The sequence below is a fragment of the Marmota flaviventris genome, chromosome 3 (assembly GCF_047511675.1).
Source record: "Marmota flaviventris isolate mMarFla1 chromosome 3, mMarFla1.hap1, whole genome shotgun sequence".
NCBI classification, from domain to species: Eukaryota; Metazoa; Chordata; class Mammalia; order Rodentia; family Sciuridae; genus Marmota; species Marmota flaviventris.
The window spans coordinates 65205376-65223637 of record NC_092500.1 but is presented as its reverse complement, the minus strand read 5'-3'; the positions used below and the strand labels follow the sequence as shown (position 1 = coordinate 65223637).

Genomic DNA, 18262 nt, shown 5'->3' with positions numbered 1-18262 from the left:
CAGTGTCAGCTGCTTCAAATGTGAGTTGGAAGGCATGGGGTTACAAGGTCAAACCAAATGAGGAGATGTATGAAGAAGGACCAGGAAAACGTATAGCCATAGACAGATGTGGTACTAGCATTATCTTCATCCAGCCCAACCTGGGGAAAAGACCCATAAATAAGTAATTGCTATACTCTTTGAGGCAAATGCAGGAGCTTTTCTTTTTGTGAATATCAAAGGGATTAGGTCAAGAAGGTTCCTTCACTGATCTGGATTGGCTCAGATAACCTAGCATGGTAAAGAATTCCTGCCTAGAAGCAGAAGATCTGGACCCTAGTTTTTTCTACTGTTCCTGTTGCCCAGCTCTGTGACCATAGGCTTAGGCAGAGCATTTAGGTTGTTTTTTTGTAGGGTTGTTTTTGTTTGTTTGTTTGTTTTTTGGTCTGATAATGAAGAGCTAGATTTTTGGTCTGATAATAAAGAGCTAGATTTGATTAATAGTTTTGAAGTTGTGTGTTTTGTTTTTGAGTCAGGTTCTTTCCATGCTGCCCAGGCTGGTCTCTAACTTGTGAGTTCAAGTGATCCCCCTGCCTTAGTTTCTTGGGTAGGTGGGACTATAGACGTGCACCACTGGCTTAAAGCTTTTTAAAATTTCAGTGTAGCATGATAAGTAAGAGTATAGGCTTTGGAATTAGACTGTACTGGTTCAATTTAGATTGCTTTCTTTTTTATGTGTGTACTGGAGATTGAATCCAGGAGTACTTAGTCACTGAGCCACATCCAACCTTTTTATTTTTTGAAACTGGGTCTCACTAAGTTGCTGAGGCTGGCCTTCAACTTGTGATCTTCCTGCCTCAGCCTCCTGAGTTGCTAGGATTACAGGCATGCACCACTACGCCCAGCTAGGTTTCATCAGTTACTAGCCCTGGGGTCTTAGGCAAGTTACTGTTAACATTTCTGCCTTAATTTCATCATCTATAAAATTGTATCTACCTCACAGAGTGATTGCTGTGAGATGGTTATTATAGAAAGCATCTTAGAAGGATACCTGCCACATAGTAAGTGCTTAATAAACCTTAAATGTTATTATTTCTTCAGATTCATTGGTAAAATTATCAGTAGCCAAAAGGATTTTGGAGATATATATATTGTTGATAGACCTTTATTTTATTTATTTATATACAGTGCTGAGAATTGAACCCAGTGTCTCACACTACCAGGCAAGCGCGCTACCGCTGAGCCACAGCCCCAGTCCCGGACTTTTTATTTGTTAATATGAGATTTAGACATCGCTTTTGCTCAGTTCTTGGTATACTGAAATAGGGACTTGTGGGATAAGGGTTCTAAAATATTCAAACAGAAGTAAAAGTGTAAAAAAAAAAAAAGTTTGTTTTGCCTAATCCCTCATGCCCTGCTTTATTCAGTATTTCTAAGGACAGTTGGGTCATACTAGGACACAGGTACTCTAGAAATATAGTCTAGTTATGCCTTTTCTGGAGCCTTCCTGGGACACATTGCGTCCATATAGCCTGTATTATGATTTTACTCGAGGGATTAATAAGGCATTATGACATCAAGATACTTCACTATGGTGGTGTCATTTTCATTTGACAAGTCATTTATTTCTGAATAGCTTCATAGCCTGATGTAGAATTTATTTAGATTCTGCTTTATATTTTCCTTTATTAAAACAAGAAAATTTTGAAAGATCATTTATTTGTTGCCTGCTATATTGGCCATATACATAGTTACTCAGAAGTGAATGCCAAATTGCTGTTGATTGTTGACAGCTGGCCAGTTGCCCAGTTCAAAAGAGGTACTTAGGTCTGGGAGAATGTAGTATATATAATAAATAGGTTCAGGCAGGCAAGAATTTAAGGCCAGAGAAGTCAGCTAAAATGAGAGGGTCAGGTAGTTGTGGAAATCAAAACAGGTAGGATCTAGGGTCCAGATCCTGGGAGATAGTCATGAGCCAGTGCCAGTAGCAGTTATAGCCAGGTAGATGCAAAGGGCCTTGAATCCCAGCCTTCTTATAGATTAGGTAAGCCTCTGAGCCCCAAGTGTTCATTAGAGACAAGTCATCAGGTGTATACAGATTACTTTTGCCCTAATTGAGATCATGAGGCGGAGAACTTGGCTGAGTGGAGAGTCATTCTCCTGGGTCATGTGTCCCACAACAAACAAGGAGCTAGGTCATAAACATTCCCCTAAGAAGCTTTCTGTTCTGTGATACACTCTAACATCCTTTTATATTTATATACCCTTTTTTGTTTTAATGTATACTTTTTGTATGGCTAAAAAAATCATTCCAGTCTTGGGATGGGGGTCAGGACATGTGATAAGTGGCAGCACAGCAGTACTGTGATAACTGTCTGTTGTATTATGTATGCAGTGTGCTGGAATCTGTTTGGTTTTTATATGAATGTGCGCAATGTCCCTTTTCCTAATTAGATGTCTTCCCCAAAAAGAAGACATCTCACCCTGAGTTAGCAGCAGTGGCAATGCTCCCTCATCACATGTTCTGGGCCCCACATTGCTAATTAGAAATGAAAAGCCTGTGCTTTTCAGAGGCTCATTTTATGCCAGCATGACACATTTATTAATACTCCATGCCATAATTTGCTAAGAGCCGTTCCACGGCTCTTAATGGGCCTTGTACACTAACTCATTGACTGACTGTTGTTATAAACTGATATTTCCCCTTGGGCAGTAGATCACAGTCCAATTTCAATTTCCCTTTTACTCATTTACTTACAAAGATCTAACTTAAGACAGATTAGGTGAAATACTATAGGACTTTATAGGCACAAAGTGATTGTTGCTTAAAAAGTATTCTCATAAAAGTATAAAGTTTGTTGTCCTTCTTCTCTGGGCTTCAGAAGCTTTTATGTTGGAGCACAGAGTTGAACAAGGGATGAACCTTTTTTTCTGGATCTCACCAGCAGTTAAACAGTGATGACAGAGGCTTAATCACCCATGCAAATAGCTTTAAAAATCAATTTATGGTCAGTGCATCACCAATTGTACTGTTCATTCTCTCTCCCATATTCACTGTTCCCTGGAGAGAGGGAAGGCAGTGGAGAGAGAAGCAATATTTGATACATACAGTACTGCCCTGAGACTGCTCCCTGCTGCCCCCTGCTGACACAAGTATGGTTGTCAGGATAGTATCAAGCACTGTTGTACCTGGACTTGATGGATTGTAACTTGAGAGGACAAAATAACTAACTTAGGAGAGCTCTACCAAGAAGTAATGTGAAAGAATAAATAATAATAGGCTTCCTCTTCAAAAGTATGGTTTACTGCTTTGTTGCACTTCATCTCCAATGTGCTGTGAAATTTCCAAATCAGAGAATCAGAGATATCAGACCTGGAAAAAACCTGAGCACACCCCTCAGCCAGCCCTTTCTCTCATTTTATAGATGAGGAAAATGAGATCCAGAGAGGTGTGATGGCTCGCCTAGGCCATACAGCTATGTAGAGGTAGGCAAAGGTAGACATGAGCTGAGAGATGATCTGGTGGTTCCCAAAACCTGGTGGACAGATTCTTTGATTCTTCTGCAGACACATTTAACCAGAACCTCTGCAGGTGGGATATATGAATCTACTCAGATTATTCTTATGCAGCTGGTCTCACCTTAGTCAGAAACTGGTATTAGTGTATTCCATGGGCCAAGTCAGCTCTGTCATCTATTTTTATGTGACCCATAAGTTCAGTATGGTTTTCATATTCTTCAACAGTTGGACATGTGAAAATTGTATGAAATTTCTGTGTTCATGAAGTTCTGTTGGAACATAGCCACTCTTGTTTTTTACACATTGTCTGTGACTACTTGTGTACCACAGTGGCAGAGTTGAGTTTTTACCACAAAAACTATGTGGCCTACAAAGCCTACAACATTTGCTACCTGTGCATTGACAGTTAAAGCTGGCCAACATTGGGTGTGTTCTCTCCGTCACATAAGCATTGCCAATACCAGTATTAACGGGGAAATTCCTAAGCTATGAGGACTTGCATTATTCCAAATGTTATCTTGCTTTATGCAAAACTCCATTTTAATTATCTGTAAACCTGATTATCTTAATAATATTTTATTGTAATGCAACTTGCTACTTTACGTGTGGAGGATTTGCTTTCATTTCAGGAGGTTTAATGTGGACTATGTGCTTGTTTCTTTTTTTTTTTTTTTTAATTCATTTTTCAGTTTTCGGTGGACACAACATCTTTATTTTATTTTTATGTGGTGCTGAGGATCGAACCCAGCGCCCCCGCGCATACCAGGCAAGCGCGTTACCACTTGAGCCACATCCCCAGCCCTGCTTGTTTCTTTTTGACTAGAGAAAATATCTGGTTTTCTAAATACATGATGAAGATATAGAATATAAATATTTAGAAAGGAGAAATGATAAGTGATTTTTGTTCTATGTGTAGCATTCAGTACCAAATTACGGAAATTTATTCTTCATAAAATGTAAAATGTCCCTAATAATGCTTTTCTACTTACAAAACCATAGTTATTTAATTCACTAAAGTTACCTAGTTTCTCTCAGTCTCCCACTTGTCAATTCATTGTTGTATTAATTCAGAATCCTAGCTGCCTCCTAGTTTATCTTCATCCAGAAAATAACAGTTTTAATTTCCTGATGTCGTCTTTTTCTTTTTCCTCTTCCACTTTTCCATTATCTCGGACAACATGAGCATTTGTTTATTAACCAATAAACAAACATTGATTGAGTGCTTGCTGTATTCCAGGCACTGCAGGCACTGATTTTGTGATAGGAAATACCCCCCATGGTACTGTTAGATCTGTGTTTCCATTGTGACAAAATTAAGAGACAAGAGGTAGTAGATACAGAACATGACACTTTTTAAAATGCTATTATTTATTTTCTACAGCAGTAGGCAATTTAATGAAGGCCTGGCCTGGTGGTTTGTAGGGGCATGGGACAGTGGTTCTTCCATTGTTGCTTTGCTACTTTATGTAGTATATCCCAGGGACTCAAATTTCCCATTCACAGAGAATCCATCCCCCATACCAGCTTCATTCTCTGCCATATAGCCATGAAATTGCCTCCCAGTCTGGCACAGTAGAAGCTGAAAGAGGCTCTGAGCTCCACATAATATACTGCTCTTTGCTACCTGAGCTTTATAGGTGGTTTCCCCTCCTGGGCTTTTGTAAGATGCAGAGTGCTAATAATCTCTCCTTCACCCATACTTCACAGAAATATTATGAGGTTGAATAAGGAGGTTATTTGAAAGACTGGCATTTTTACAGAGAAGGTTGCTATAGAAACACAGAGGGCTACAAGTACTTCAGAGAGGGGGTTTGAGGAAAGTCCTGCCCTATTTGTTTCTTTTGGAAAAAAAAAAAAAAATGGAAGTCAGAGCTGTACCTTTGATCTGTTTCATGGTAACTTTAGATCTACTATTTCTTTTTGCTTTTAGGATCAGACTATCCTTCCAGAACCAGGACACTAGTACAGGAAGTGCATTATTACACTGCAATATTGAACATGGGATGATTCAGTGGATGTTTCCAGAATATATATAGCTTTCCTATTGCGAAGATATTAGTGTGATTGGCAGACTAAGAAAGGTACAAATAGAAGAGAAAAGGAACTTAAAGAAAAATCTACCAACAGTTTATTTGGAACACATGAACTAAACATTATATTGGAACTGTGGGAGGAAGTGTTAAGATTGATTCCTGCCTTCAAAGAACTTAAAGCCTAGTTGTAAGGATGCGGGTAAAAAAAATATGTTAGTTGTGATTTGTTTCATAAATAGTCTTAATCAGGTTAAGGAAGCTTTTATTTCTAGTTTTTTGAGTGTTTTTATCATGAAAGGATGTTGGATTTTGCTAAATGTTTTTCTGCACTTATGTGATAGTTACGTGGTTTTTCTTTATTTTTAAAATTTATTTCATTGGTTGGTTTTCATATGCTAAACCATGTTTCATTTCTTGGATAAATTCCCCTTGGTCATGGTGCATAATCCCTTTTAAATGCTGGATTTGGTTGCTGGTATTTTTGTTGAGTCTTTTTTGTGTCCATATTCATGAAGGATATCAGTCTAGAGTTTTTTTTGTGATGTGAATATCTGATTTGCCGAAATGTTTTCTTCTCTTCTGTTCTTTGGAAGAGTTTGTATTAATTCTTTAAACATTGGTAGAATTCATTAGTGAAACCATCTGGTCCTGGGCTTTTCTTTGTGTTCATTCATTTTTTTTTAATGTAAGGTAGAAACGATTAATTATTGTATAATCTCATTTGAGGGAGAGACTTTTTAAGGATATACCTTATCTGTATGTTTATATTTATACAGAAAATTTCTGAAAGTATATTACTCCCCACCCCCCAAAAAAAGGTAGCTGCAAAGTTATCCTTCGGTAAAAGGATGATATTAGTCATTCATCCCCCTCTCCTCCAGTACTGGGAATTAAGTCCAGGGGTGTTGTACCACTGAGCTACATCCCCATCCCTCTTTCTATTATGAGACAGGGCCTAAACTGATGTGGCTGGCCTCAAATTTGCAATCCTCCTGCCTCAGCCTCGTGAGTAGCTGGGATAACAGACCTATACCATCAGGCCCTGCCTTTTTATTTGGTTGTTTGCTTTTAATTGTAAGCATACATTGCTCTAAATTAAAACAACAAAAACTACTTAAAATGACTTGCCTTTGGCCATTGCCCTCTGTATTTACTTCTGATCTGATCTCCTTAGAGACTGCCAGTCTAATAGACCCTGTTTCTCCAGCATCACGAGCTACTGTTCCCCTTCCCAGTTTTATTCTCCATCAACACAAAACTACTTGTCCACTCCCTGAAAGCAGCCCACAGTTACTCTGTTGTGCTTCTTTGTACATGCTATGCTGTTCCCTTTCCTGGCCATCCCTTCTTCTTCTATCTGCCCAATTTTTCTTAATTCCTATTTGTCCTTAAAACTCCTTCCAAATATGATTTACCTCTCTTTGTAAACCCTTTCCTGTTCATAGTCCTTTTTATTCTCCACCCAAGGAGGGGTGGGGGTCTCCCTCCTGTAGCTTCTTATACAATATACATATTTTATTTTGAATTTTGTACTTACCCCGCATCATAATTACTAGTTCACATATATGTCTTCCCTAAAAGTACAATTCTGTTCAATTTTGTGTCCCTGGAACTTAGCACAATGCTTGGCACAGAATGGATGCTCAAAAATAATTGAATTAAAATGAATTTGCAAGACAAAGCATTCAGGGTAGGATGAGCAGTGTGAACGAAGGCCAGAATTCATGCGTCATTGTAACCTGTTCTGGGGACATGGACTAGTTTGGCTACATGGGAGGATTCATGCTGGGGATACAGTTGAACAATTTTGGCAAGGTCTAAATTGGAAGCTCTTAAAAGCCAGATAGAGCAGACGGGGTAGATAAATATTGATATAGTGACTGAATGAAGAGCTCTTCTTACTTTCTTCCAGTCTTTGCTCAACTCTCTTCCCAGTAGGCTTACCCTGACCACCTTCTTTAAAACAGTCACCTCTCCATCTATCCATCCTCTGCCTCGAATTCTTGTCTTTTCCCTGGTTTTCCTCTTTTTTCCATAGCACCAATCACCTTCTATTGATCACAGTCTAAATAATTTATTTATTCATTATGTTTTATTTATTGTCTGTCCTCCCCATTGGAAAATACTCTCTCCAGATCAGGACTGCATTGTTCACTGATAACTCCCAAGTACCAACAATATCGTCTGACACGTAGTAGTGTTCAGTCATCATTAGTTGAGTGAATGAATCCTAAATTAATGAACTTCAGTATCTTATCCAGATCTGGCATGGGGAGCTTAGGTATAGTTCAAAAGTCTTATTTCTGAAAGAGACAAATATATTTTGTAAAACTGCCAAGATTATGCCAGCTATTTGTAATAATCTGGGATAGGGCAGGAAAAGGGAGGTGAAGGGGAGAAGATAGTCTTAAGGTTTCTTGCCTTCAAAAGCAAATAGAAGTGTAAAAATTGTAAATACCTTTGAGTTTATTTATTCCATAACTAGAAAAATGTTGTTTTGTATGGTGATTAATTCTCATGCTTTAATCATTTCTCTCTTTTTCTTTCTCCACAGACCTTTGTAGTATTAAACAGAGGGAAAACTCTCTTCAGATTTAGTGCCACGCCTGCCTTGTACATTTTAAGTCCTTTTAACCTGATAAGAAGAATAGCTATTAAAATTTTGATACATTCATATCCTTTTTCTACAAATGTGGAGTGAATGCAGCAACTGCCTGATTGTGTATGTCCTGATGTTTGACAACTGAATTATATATTAAGGGTTTGGTTTTGTTTTGTCATTTTTTATTATGTTTTTGCCAATAGTAGAGTTGGCTGTCCCACCAGTCAGAGGTTTAAGTGTGTGGTCCTGACAAACCGCAAGCTGAATATTAGCAAATTCTTTTTTTTTCTTGGGATGATATCACTGGAGTCTGGAATTTTGGTGGTATCATGAGGGACAAATTAAGATGGTAACCTTTAATTGAAGTCTTGACTTTTTAATTTCATCCTACGGGAGACTATTTAGATTATTAACATATTAAGATTCAATATGAGAATTTTTTGAAAGCTGACTCTGGAGTTACAAATAGTTGAATGAATGCTTTAGAGATATTCCTTGAATATATTTTTTTTTCTTCAGCAGCTAGTTTAGAAAGTATCCATGATAATTCTCAGATGAAATAGCCTCCTCGTTACAGAGGTTTAGATGCAGATTGCAGGATAGATATGGATATTTTCTGGGATTCTTACTCTCCTTAAGTAAAAAAAAAAATGTTGGTTTATTCATGTGACTTGGCTTTTACATCCTATTATATAGAAAACCATATGACACTTGAAAAATTATGTGATGGGTTTAGCAACCCTACATAGTGACTTTAAACTTGCATGCTTGGTATTTAATTTAAGAGCACTTTAGTCATTTGTCAAAGAGTATTGTATCCTCCAAAGAGGATGAAGAAATCAGCAGATGAACTTAGCCAGTGAGTTTAGTAAGCCCCTGCCACATTGCAGGAATTTAGCAAACTGGTTCTGAAATCCGTGGTTTACAGGCAACATAGTTCACAAATCAGAAGATTTACGGGAAATAAATAATTTACAGTGGACTTCTTCCCTTTCTGTTAGGTCAGGGGTGGAGTGCTTTTTTCTCTTCTGGTTCCAAAAAGTATGTTATTATACTCTCTTCTGGTTCCAAAGGGTATGTTATTGTACTCTGAAATAAAATCCAGCTAGAAGAAGTAACTTTCTCTTTTTAAAACTCCACTTGGAGAATAAAGATGGGGAATGTCATTAAGAAGAGAGAATGGGTTAGCAGCAAATGAGTTAGAGCATGCTTGTTAAAGTGACAGTTTGAGTTTGAGAATCTCATGTTGACCTGAAACAGTTGAATTTTCTTCAATGAGAACAAAAAGAGCTAAGAAAGATGTGGATGAAACTGAAACGGCAACAAAATGGTTGCTATTCATAAACTTTCCTGGGCACTCTCAGAACAATTGATTAGATTTGCCCCAGGAGTATGGGAGTACAGATGTCCTTGAAATCTGAACCTAACCTGCCACAGTTGCATTTCCATGTTGGGCATATGCAGTGCACACTGGCTAGCACCTTGATCCCAAGACAGTTCAGCCCTCTGGAAGGACTGGGGGGCTGGACCATTAATTATATGTAGATTTTCAAATAATTACTTATGTAAGGTAATTAACAATAAGTGAATACTGAATAGTAAAGATTTATTTTTTCACCTGATGATTTTTAAGTATAGTAGACTGATAATTTCTATACACAAAGTTAAGGTAGTTAGAGGATTATTCTGTAGTTGAAGTGAAAGTGGTAAGAGGAGAAAATATTTTATCCAAAAGATGTAGAACAGTAACAACCCTGTGGAAATACACAGTGGCTTTCTTTGTTGGTGATGGTAGGCAATTTTCATTATCAACTTGCCTTTTTCTCTTCTGTGATTTGTCTCTGTTCTGTCTATTGATTGAGATCTTATGATATCCAATGCAAAATGTGTTTGTTTCCTGAGAAAAATTTCTTTTAAAAAGCCAGATTTTGTGTATTCCCCCTTGACTATTCTCTACAGTATTTAGCATGATCATTATGTGCACTATTTTGACCAACTGTGTATTCATGACTTTTAGTAACCCTCCAGACTGGTCGAAGAATGTGGAGTAAGTAGCCCATTTATTTGTCTCCTTGTTTGCTTTAAGGATTTTTAAGTCATTGAATCTTGTGTTTTGCCAGTTTATCCATCAAGGAAAAGAAGAATAGTTATTGACACTATTTCGTGGAGAAGGGTGAGGATACATGTGGAATTTAGGAAATAGTTCTAGAAGTCAACTCTTAAAAAGAGCAAAGTCTGCTCCCACCTCTGCCCTTCTTGTGCTAGCCAGTGTTTGCCCATGGCTCTGTCACTGTATTGTGTCTTTAATTCCTGATGGTACTCTTTTTCTCTTTTGACTCCTCCAAGGTTAAAAGTAGCTCTGAGGGACTCCTCACCTGCTCCAAAATGATGATGTACTAGATGGCAGTACATTATTATTTCCTTGAAATATCACTCAAGCTGGGCAAGGTGGCGCACGCCTGTAGTCCCAGCAGCTTGGGAGGCTGAGGCAGAAGGATGGAGAGTTCAAAACCAGTCTCAGCAAAAGTGAGGTGGGCTAAGCAACTCAGTAAGACCCTGTCTCTTAAAAAAAAAAATGGGGCTGGAGTTGTGGCTCAGTGGTCAAGTGCCCCTGAGTTTAATCCCTGGTACAAAAAAAAGAAAAGAAAAGAAAAAAAAGACATATCACCCCCAGCATTCCAGAGTTCTAGGTGTGGGCATTTCAGTGAGTTTCATTCAGAGTGCTCCTTTCTCCTCCTCATTCTGTCCTACCACTTTGGCGATGCCCTTTCTGCCCTTCTGCAAAGCCATACTTCAGGCAGGTTTGATCTTGAAAGGTTCATTTGAAGTTTGTGTATGTTCAGAAGTTGCCTTAAGTTCTCCATTTCTTTGACAGGTACACGTTCACAGGGATTTATACATTTGAATCACTAGTGAAAATCATTGCAAGAGGTTTCTGCATAGATGGCTTTACCTTTTTACGGGACCCATGGAACTGGTTAGATTTCAGTGTCATCATGATGGCGTAAGTTCTCTGATTACTTTATTGGTGTTGTGGGTGTGATCACGTGTGTGACAGAAGATTCTCCTGGATGTTTGCATGACAGTGTTTGCAAGTGAGAGCTTGTGGACTCAGTGGTAAGGGGAATCAATGGGTACACACGGGAACTTGTGCTTGTGGTTCTTGCTTGTGAGGACCTTTTGTTTTTCAGGCAACAGCAGCCACAGTGTGTTTATGTGGAGAAGGTGAGCAGAGTCTTTACAGCTGGGAGGGAAAGTAGGATATATTACCCATGGATACTCATATTTTATTTTTATATTTTATTCCTTCCTATGACATTGACCATGATTGGCACACCTATCACTAGGGGGCCTCTGTGAAGATTCAGAATCTTTTAGAGGTGAAAATGTGTTTTCTGGGCACGTCTTATCACATGGGATTTAATGAGGCTGTCCAGGTGTTGCAGACTTCAAAGCACACTTTAGAGTCAAATCATGAGCCCCGGTATCCAAATTGGCACTTCCTGAAGTTACTAACCAGAATTTTGAACTGTCACTGGAAACTGTAGAACTCCACATAGGTATGCTAGGTGCTCCTGGTAACTTGTGTTGCTTTAGCAATAAAATGTCTCTTGGGAAACTCACTTGATGATAGAAAAGTTATAGCAGGCTTTAGTATTTTTATTTTCAGGGTGTGAAAGTGCTTTGTGTTTTGGGGGTGTGATGGGGGGTGGTGCCTAGGTTTTATGTGTGTGCACAGATGTATGAGAAAGAGTGTGTTGCACATGTATGGGTCTGAGCATTGCATAGAAAGATGTATTTCCCCTGTAAAATGTGAGTGAGTGTTATGCATTGAATATTTGAAAGTGGAACTTGGACTTTCCGTTATATAATGAAATTTCTAGCTCTCCAGCATTATGAAATACACATTGGTGTTCATTTTAAATCTTAGTGTCTTTGTAGGCACAGAGCTGGTGATAGAATGGGCTCTCAACTCAGTATTTGTTCATGATCTGGATTTTCCTGAGCCCTGTTTTTATCTGTCACAGGAAACAATTTCAACTGTGCACATGACTGGAAACATACGCATACCACTCTTGCATAAGTCATATATGCAGCCATTTAGGCATTTTTGCTGTCATTAACTAGGGAGCTACATTAATGTAGATTTGTTTTTATGGGGCTCCTGCTGCAGAAGTTTGTTTCCCTTTCTTAAGAAATTGTTCACAAAACTTGGGGATATGAGTCTCTGCTACTTCCTGGCTTTCCTTTTTACTAAAAAATGTAATTGACCTGACAGTAAAATGATTCTGATCGGGATCCGCACATCACTGCTGATTAAGAGAGTGAATCCTAGAAACTTAGAGTGATTCTTTCAGTTACACTTTTGAATTCTCCTTGCCCGTTTTTTTTTTTTTTTTTTTTTTTAAGACATGTTACTTAAATGTTTATATTTTGAAATTTTTCTTTTTCAGGGAAAAAATGAAATCATACCTTGTATATAAGACCCTTTCTTTCCCCCATTCTCAAACCCTCACCCAGTGGTACCATTACAAGTTAACTTTGGTTTGATTCTGCAGGTATATAACAGAGTTTGTAAACCTAGGCAATGTTTCAGCTCTGCGCACTTTCAGGGTACTGAGGGCTTTGAAAACTATTTCGGTAATTCCAGGTAAGATGGCCTGGGGTTGGTGTTAGGTGTTGGGTTAGGGCCCTGACGTGACGTATTGTACTTTTTGTTTTGTTGTGGTTTTGTTTTTTCCTTTGGTGTTTGTGTTTGTGTCTGTGTTTGTCATTTGTGTCTGTGTGTGACCTCCCTTACTACAGATATGTGACAGAGTTTGTGGACCTGGGCAATGTCTCAGCGCTGAGAACATTCAGGGTTCTCCGAGCTTTGAAAACTATCTCTGTAATTCCAGGTGAGAAAATGTGTGCACAGGACTGACCTTGCTGCATCTCTTTTTTCCCTTCATTCATTTTGTTCACCACATTCTAAATTGGTGTGAGCACGGTTGATATGCTCTGCATTCTGCATTCTGCATGCTTTTCCTGAGAGACATTCTCTGGAATGGCCTTTTGATCCCTAGGCAGGTTTTTTTTGACTGTGCTTGCAGGCATGCAGCCCCCATTTCATCCATGCTTTTGAAAAAGCATGTGCTTAAGAAACCCTTGGATCTTACAATATCTGAAAACAATCATCGTAGAGCTAGCTGTCTGTTTGTATATAAATCATTTGAATCCCAGCCTCATGGAATTACAGTAATTTTAACATGTGCCATCATTCCATTGCTTGTGATTTCTAGGCTTCCTATAGCATGGTTTGCTGATGGAATGTTATTCAAAGAATTATGTTTTTATTATTACTGTACTAATGGAATTATTTAATCGCAGATGAGACCTACACAGTTAACTAGTCCAGAATTGTAGAAAAACTTAAGAGCCTTAGAGTTAGTGAACTGAACTTTAATAATCACCATTTATCCTGTTCTACTGCTGTCTGTTTCACTAGAATGAGAACCAGTAGCATCTACTATACATATATTCAGGGATCATTCTCAAACCTAAATCCCAATAACAACTTATACAGGTGCTATTTTTAAAAAATTCAAAGGTAAGATAAGATACGACTAAAGATATGGGCAAATAAAAGTATAGAAACTTGAAGGGAAAAGAAATCTGGAGGGTGGTTTGAGAGGTAGTTGATTGACAATCTCTTTAAAATTTTTGCCTTTTTCTTTTTGGTCCTGGTTGAGTTAGCCCAGTGGTTCTTAACCTTTTGAAGATTTTGGATCCTTTTGAGAATCAGATGAAAGTTGACAGACCCCCCCCCCCCCGAAGCCCATCTGTGGACCCCAGATTAAGATCCCTTAATTTAACTTAAATCATTGCAACTGGCTAATACTTCTCTTCCTAAAGACTAGCCTTAAAATTGGAAGGAAAGGTACTTAGTTTAGTACTTTGTTAGTCTTGTGAGCCTAAGATAGACTAGCAGTAACTTGCCAAAGCTTAAGACAATGTGGTTGCTCTTTGGATTTTAGTTGTATTTAGGATTTTAAAAGAAGATTCCCCCAGAGACCAGGCTTTCCACAGTAGTTTTGTAGAAATAGGAGTACAGAGAACAGGGACAATCCATTCTGATCACGTGCCTCATCCCCTGTGGCTGCCTCAGAAATATTTCTCTTTTCCCTGTTTCAACATTATCAGATAGCAAGAGGGGGAAGAATCAAGGTAGAATCCTGGAGAGGGCAGACTTAGAATGTGATTTACCAGTAACCTCAAGGAACATTCCTTAGGCAGGCCTTATTTTATGAGGGAGGTGGAGTGCCACATCTTTACTTTCATTTTTCCTTTGGTCTCTCTCTTCCTCTGGCCCCTTTAAAATATGATCCTCTGTTTTCTGTTCATTTCCCCCAGCGTACTCTGCAAGGCATCTGTCTCTTTATGTTCTTGTGATCTCAAAACTTCTCTTCCAGAATTAAATTGGAAAGCTGCATTCTGTTCACAAACTGGGGCAGCAGATGCTATCTCTAGTCTAGCTCATTGCTTCTGTCTTTGTCTCTGCTCTATGGTTACCTTTTGACCAGGGCATTTCTGCAAGGTAACTCTTGATCATGTTACTTAATACTGTAGTAATACATATAAATACATAAACATACAGTTGACTATAATACAGTGCCTGGCCCATAGCAGTGCTCCATAAATGGTTGTAGTAGTAACAGTTATTATCATAAAGAAACCTAAGCCCAAAGAAAGGGTTTATGTCAAGATTTAGACATCAGCCTCACAGTTTGAAATAGATTCCCAGGTTCCTATTTCTAGAAGCATCCCCAGTTGAGCTGGCTTTGGGAAGCTAACTGGGATGGAGAATAACTTTAAGGATAGTAAAGCTAATAATAGATCACTGTCAGTAAAAGGTATATTGGGTTTTTGAATTAAAGCGTGACTTTTAGTTCCAATCCTTTTGCTCCCCATTCTACCTTTTAAAGTTAGTAAGAGAAATCCAGGAGTTGACGTCTCCCTTACGGAGAGGCTTTTCTCATCCCGTGTAAAATTCTGAACTTTTCTATCATTCTGTCTTCCTCAGAGTGCTGTTGTCCTTTCCCTACCTTCCAGTTACACAGGTCTTCTTCCAAGGCCAGGCACCAGTGTGAGTCAGTGGATCTGAGCCTATCTCATGTTTGAAAATCTAAGTCATTTTGATTCCAGTGTTGTAGAACTAGGACACTGTGCCCCTTAGTACAAACCAAAATTTGCCTGCCCAAATTTTCTTGTGGGCACTTCAATGGAACTGCTGCTTTTCTTGCCTTCTCCTGTTCCTAGTTAGATTAGGCTTTGCCAGATCTGCCAAAAACAGAATGGAAGTGAGAGTGACCATAGAGTTGACACAGAGTCTGCAGGATGTTCAAGTCTCAGCTCCCTTCATGAGAACTTTTCCTTTCCTAGAGCACTCACCCTATCTCACCTGGGCCAACACTGACCTTCCTCTGAGTTATCTAGTAGATTTTTTTGAATGTATCAGGGCTGCCAAGACTCCAGAATATTAGAGAGTAAGGTACATCAGTTAGGTTTGGTGTTTTGTATAAGAAATGCTTTACTTTAAGAGACTTTGTGCAGCTTAGAAAAGCCCAAACCCCACTTTCTGAGCCCTTTTATTTACCAGCTCAAGACATGGATAAAAATCTCTCATGGTTTCTTCTTCTTCTTCTTCTTTTTTTTTTTTTTTTTTCAGAGTTAACAGCTTAGAGAACAGGGTGAGCACACTGGATGCTTAAAGGGTCAATGATAGAGTAGACCCTTTCCAAATTTGCTTTGGCCTGGAATTTGCCAGGTTCAATTTGACGTCAAAATATTCTGCCTAAAAGTTTATGTCTTAAAACTTTGTTTTCAGTTTGTATTTATGAACTTATATTTTGTCAGAAGTTTTATCATCTGCATGCTTTGGTCATATGCCTCAGGACTAACATACCTTAAGATAGGGTAAGATTCCCAATGGAGGATTCTCAGGCTTCTCTTGGAGAGTAACACTTAATAACCTAAATAGAACCAGTTGGGAGAGCCACACTTGTCAGTTCCTTTTCATTTCAGTCATTTAAGTGGCTCCCCCAAAGCACTAGTTACCTGTTGCTCACCAGTGCTGATTTTATACCATCTCTCTCTCTTAGGGTTGCAGTTTCTTAATTACTTTTCTCTTGGATATTTTGCATCTCTGCTCTTGTTTCTGTTACTTTTACTTATATCCAGTGGTATCAGGTAGGAAGCAGGGGAAATGATGAGCCCTTCTTCTTCCCATCCCAGTATTCACAAAAAAAGTACTTTGTTTAAGTGTGTGTTCAGTAAATGTGGCAATTTCTGCTACATAATAAAGAGGAATAGAAAAAAGTGGTTCAAAACTATATTCAGACTCTTTCTTTTTCTCTTTTAGTACTGGGGATTGAACCCAAAGTACTTTAATGCTGAGCTTCATTCCTCATCCTTTTTATTTTTTTATTTTGAGACAGGGTCTGCTAAGTTGCTAAAGTTAGCCTTGAATTTGTGTTCTCTCTGTCTCAGCCTCCCAAGTAGCTGGGATTACAGGCATGTACCATAACACCTAGATCATTTTTTCTTTTAAAATATTCCAGTTATTCATCTTGATGGTTTCATATTTCTCCTTCCACATTGCTTCCTAGGAAAGATAACTAAAATTTAATAGTGTTCCTAAGTGGAAAAGCACTGAAGAGTCACAAGATCCCACTGACCCACCCTTGAGGGCCAGTTTAGCTTGGATTATACTTTGTGATGTGAATCTGGTCTTATAAGTAAATCTATAGACCCCAAATCGCTCCCAAATTACATACATACATATATATATATATAAAAATATATATATGTTTTAGTTGTAGATGGACACAGTACCTTTATTCATCTATTTTTATGTTGATGTGAAAAACCTTCAAGAACTGTTGTTATGAAGATTGCATTTGCAACAGGAAAATTGATGAGGTTCTCTTTTATCCCTGGGACTTATCAGGGTCCCAGCCAGGCTCTGGAAACTGGGAAGCTGCTCTTTCACCTTCTCTGAGAACTGCTTGTGACTGCTACTGAGGCTTATTCCAGTATTAATTTTGTGAGGGAATTAACTCACATTGCTTCAAACCACTTAAATTTCTCAGCCTGAGTTACTGAGGAATGAGAATTGATGATTTTGTTATTTATAATCTGGTCATGACAACAAGGGAAGATTTTGATCCCAACATACATAGCTGATTTCTCTGGACATAGCACATAAGCTGGCTTTCTTTGTTTGTTCATGGGATTGTTGGGCATTATGGAAGGTCACAGGAAAATCCGAGGTGCCTTTGGACATAGAGTAGAGTAGAATCCTGTAACAGTGACCTGGCTTCACCTGTTTCCCAAAATTCCTGAAGTACCTGACTTCCTCTCTGATAGCTAAATTTTCTGTACATTGGATCCAGCTGTCCGTTTGTGGTCTGTAGTAAATGTATTAACTTCTGCTCAGACACATACCAATGCTAGTTAATGTTAGCCTCTTCCAAGAGTTCTTGCTGTCCAATTTGCCCCCACATGGCTTCTGTTGCACACTCTGTTGTGTAGGAGTCGTTGGAAGGAGCATTCTGCTGTTTTGGATAATCGGTTTTCAGTCAGTATCTTGCTTGTTCTAGCATGTGGTATTGTGAGCCAATAGAAAAAGCAAGACACAGCTTCTCTTCACAGCCACAACAGCAGCACTCTTCATTCTTGCTTGTGTGGGGTCAGGAATTCTACTAGCAACTTCTTGCTTTGCTGACCATGTTGATGGTGGCAGGAGTGTTTTTGCTTGGATATATTATTGTGTTGGGCAGGACTATAGAGCTTGAGCTTAAGAAATGTATGGATGGTGTCATCTTCATAAATTGACATGGATGTCTCTGCAGATGTGGTCACTCTAAATTATCAACCCTAATGGAAGAAAGAAGAGTCTTGGCTGAGACCAGTATATAATTCAGTGACTATTTACATTTGTTTGCTTCATCTGCGAGTATTGAGCCCATTATCTTTTTTCCCTGTGCTTCTAATTTTGTGCTGGACCTGGACAAGAATCGTGGAGAGTAAACTTTTTAGATGGTTAATGTTATGTAGTAATTTTTCTTGCTCAATTAAAATTCATTTC

The 18262-nt window shown here is 38.6% G+C and overlaps 1 protein-coding gene across 1 annotated transcript in view; it reads left to right on the top strand.

Annotated features, from left to right (window-relative positions):
* Positions 1-18262, top strand: part of Scn8a (sodium voltage-gated channel alpha subunit 8) — a 180408-nt gene that overhangs the window by 66557 nt on the left and 95589 nt on the right. The window contains exons 5-8 of the mRNA XM_027949788.2: positions 8086-8204; positions 10091-10180; positions 11009-11137; positions 12940-13031. Coding sequence (XP_027805589.1) covers positions 8086-8204; positions 10091-10180; positions 11009-11137; positions 12940-13031 — 430 coding nt within the window. The remainder of the gene's footprint in view (positions 1-8085; positions 8205-10090; positions 10181-11008; positions 11138-12939; positions 13032-18262) is intronic.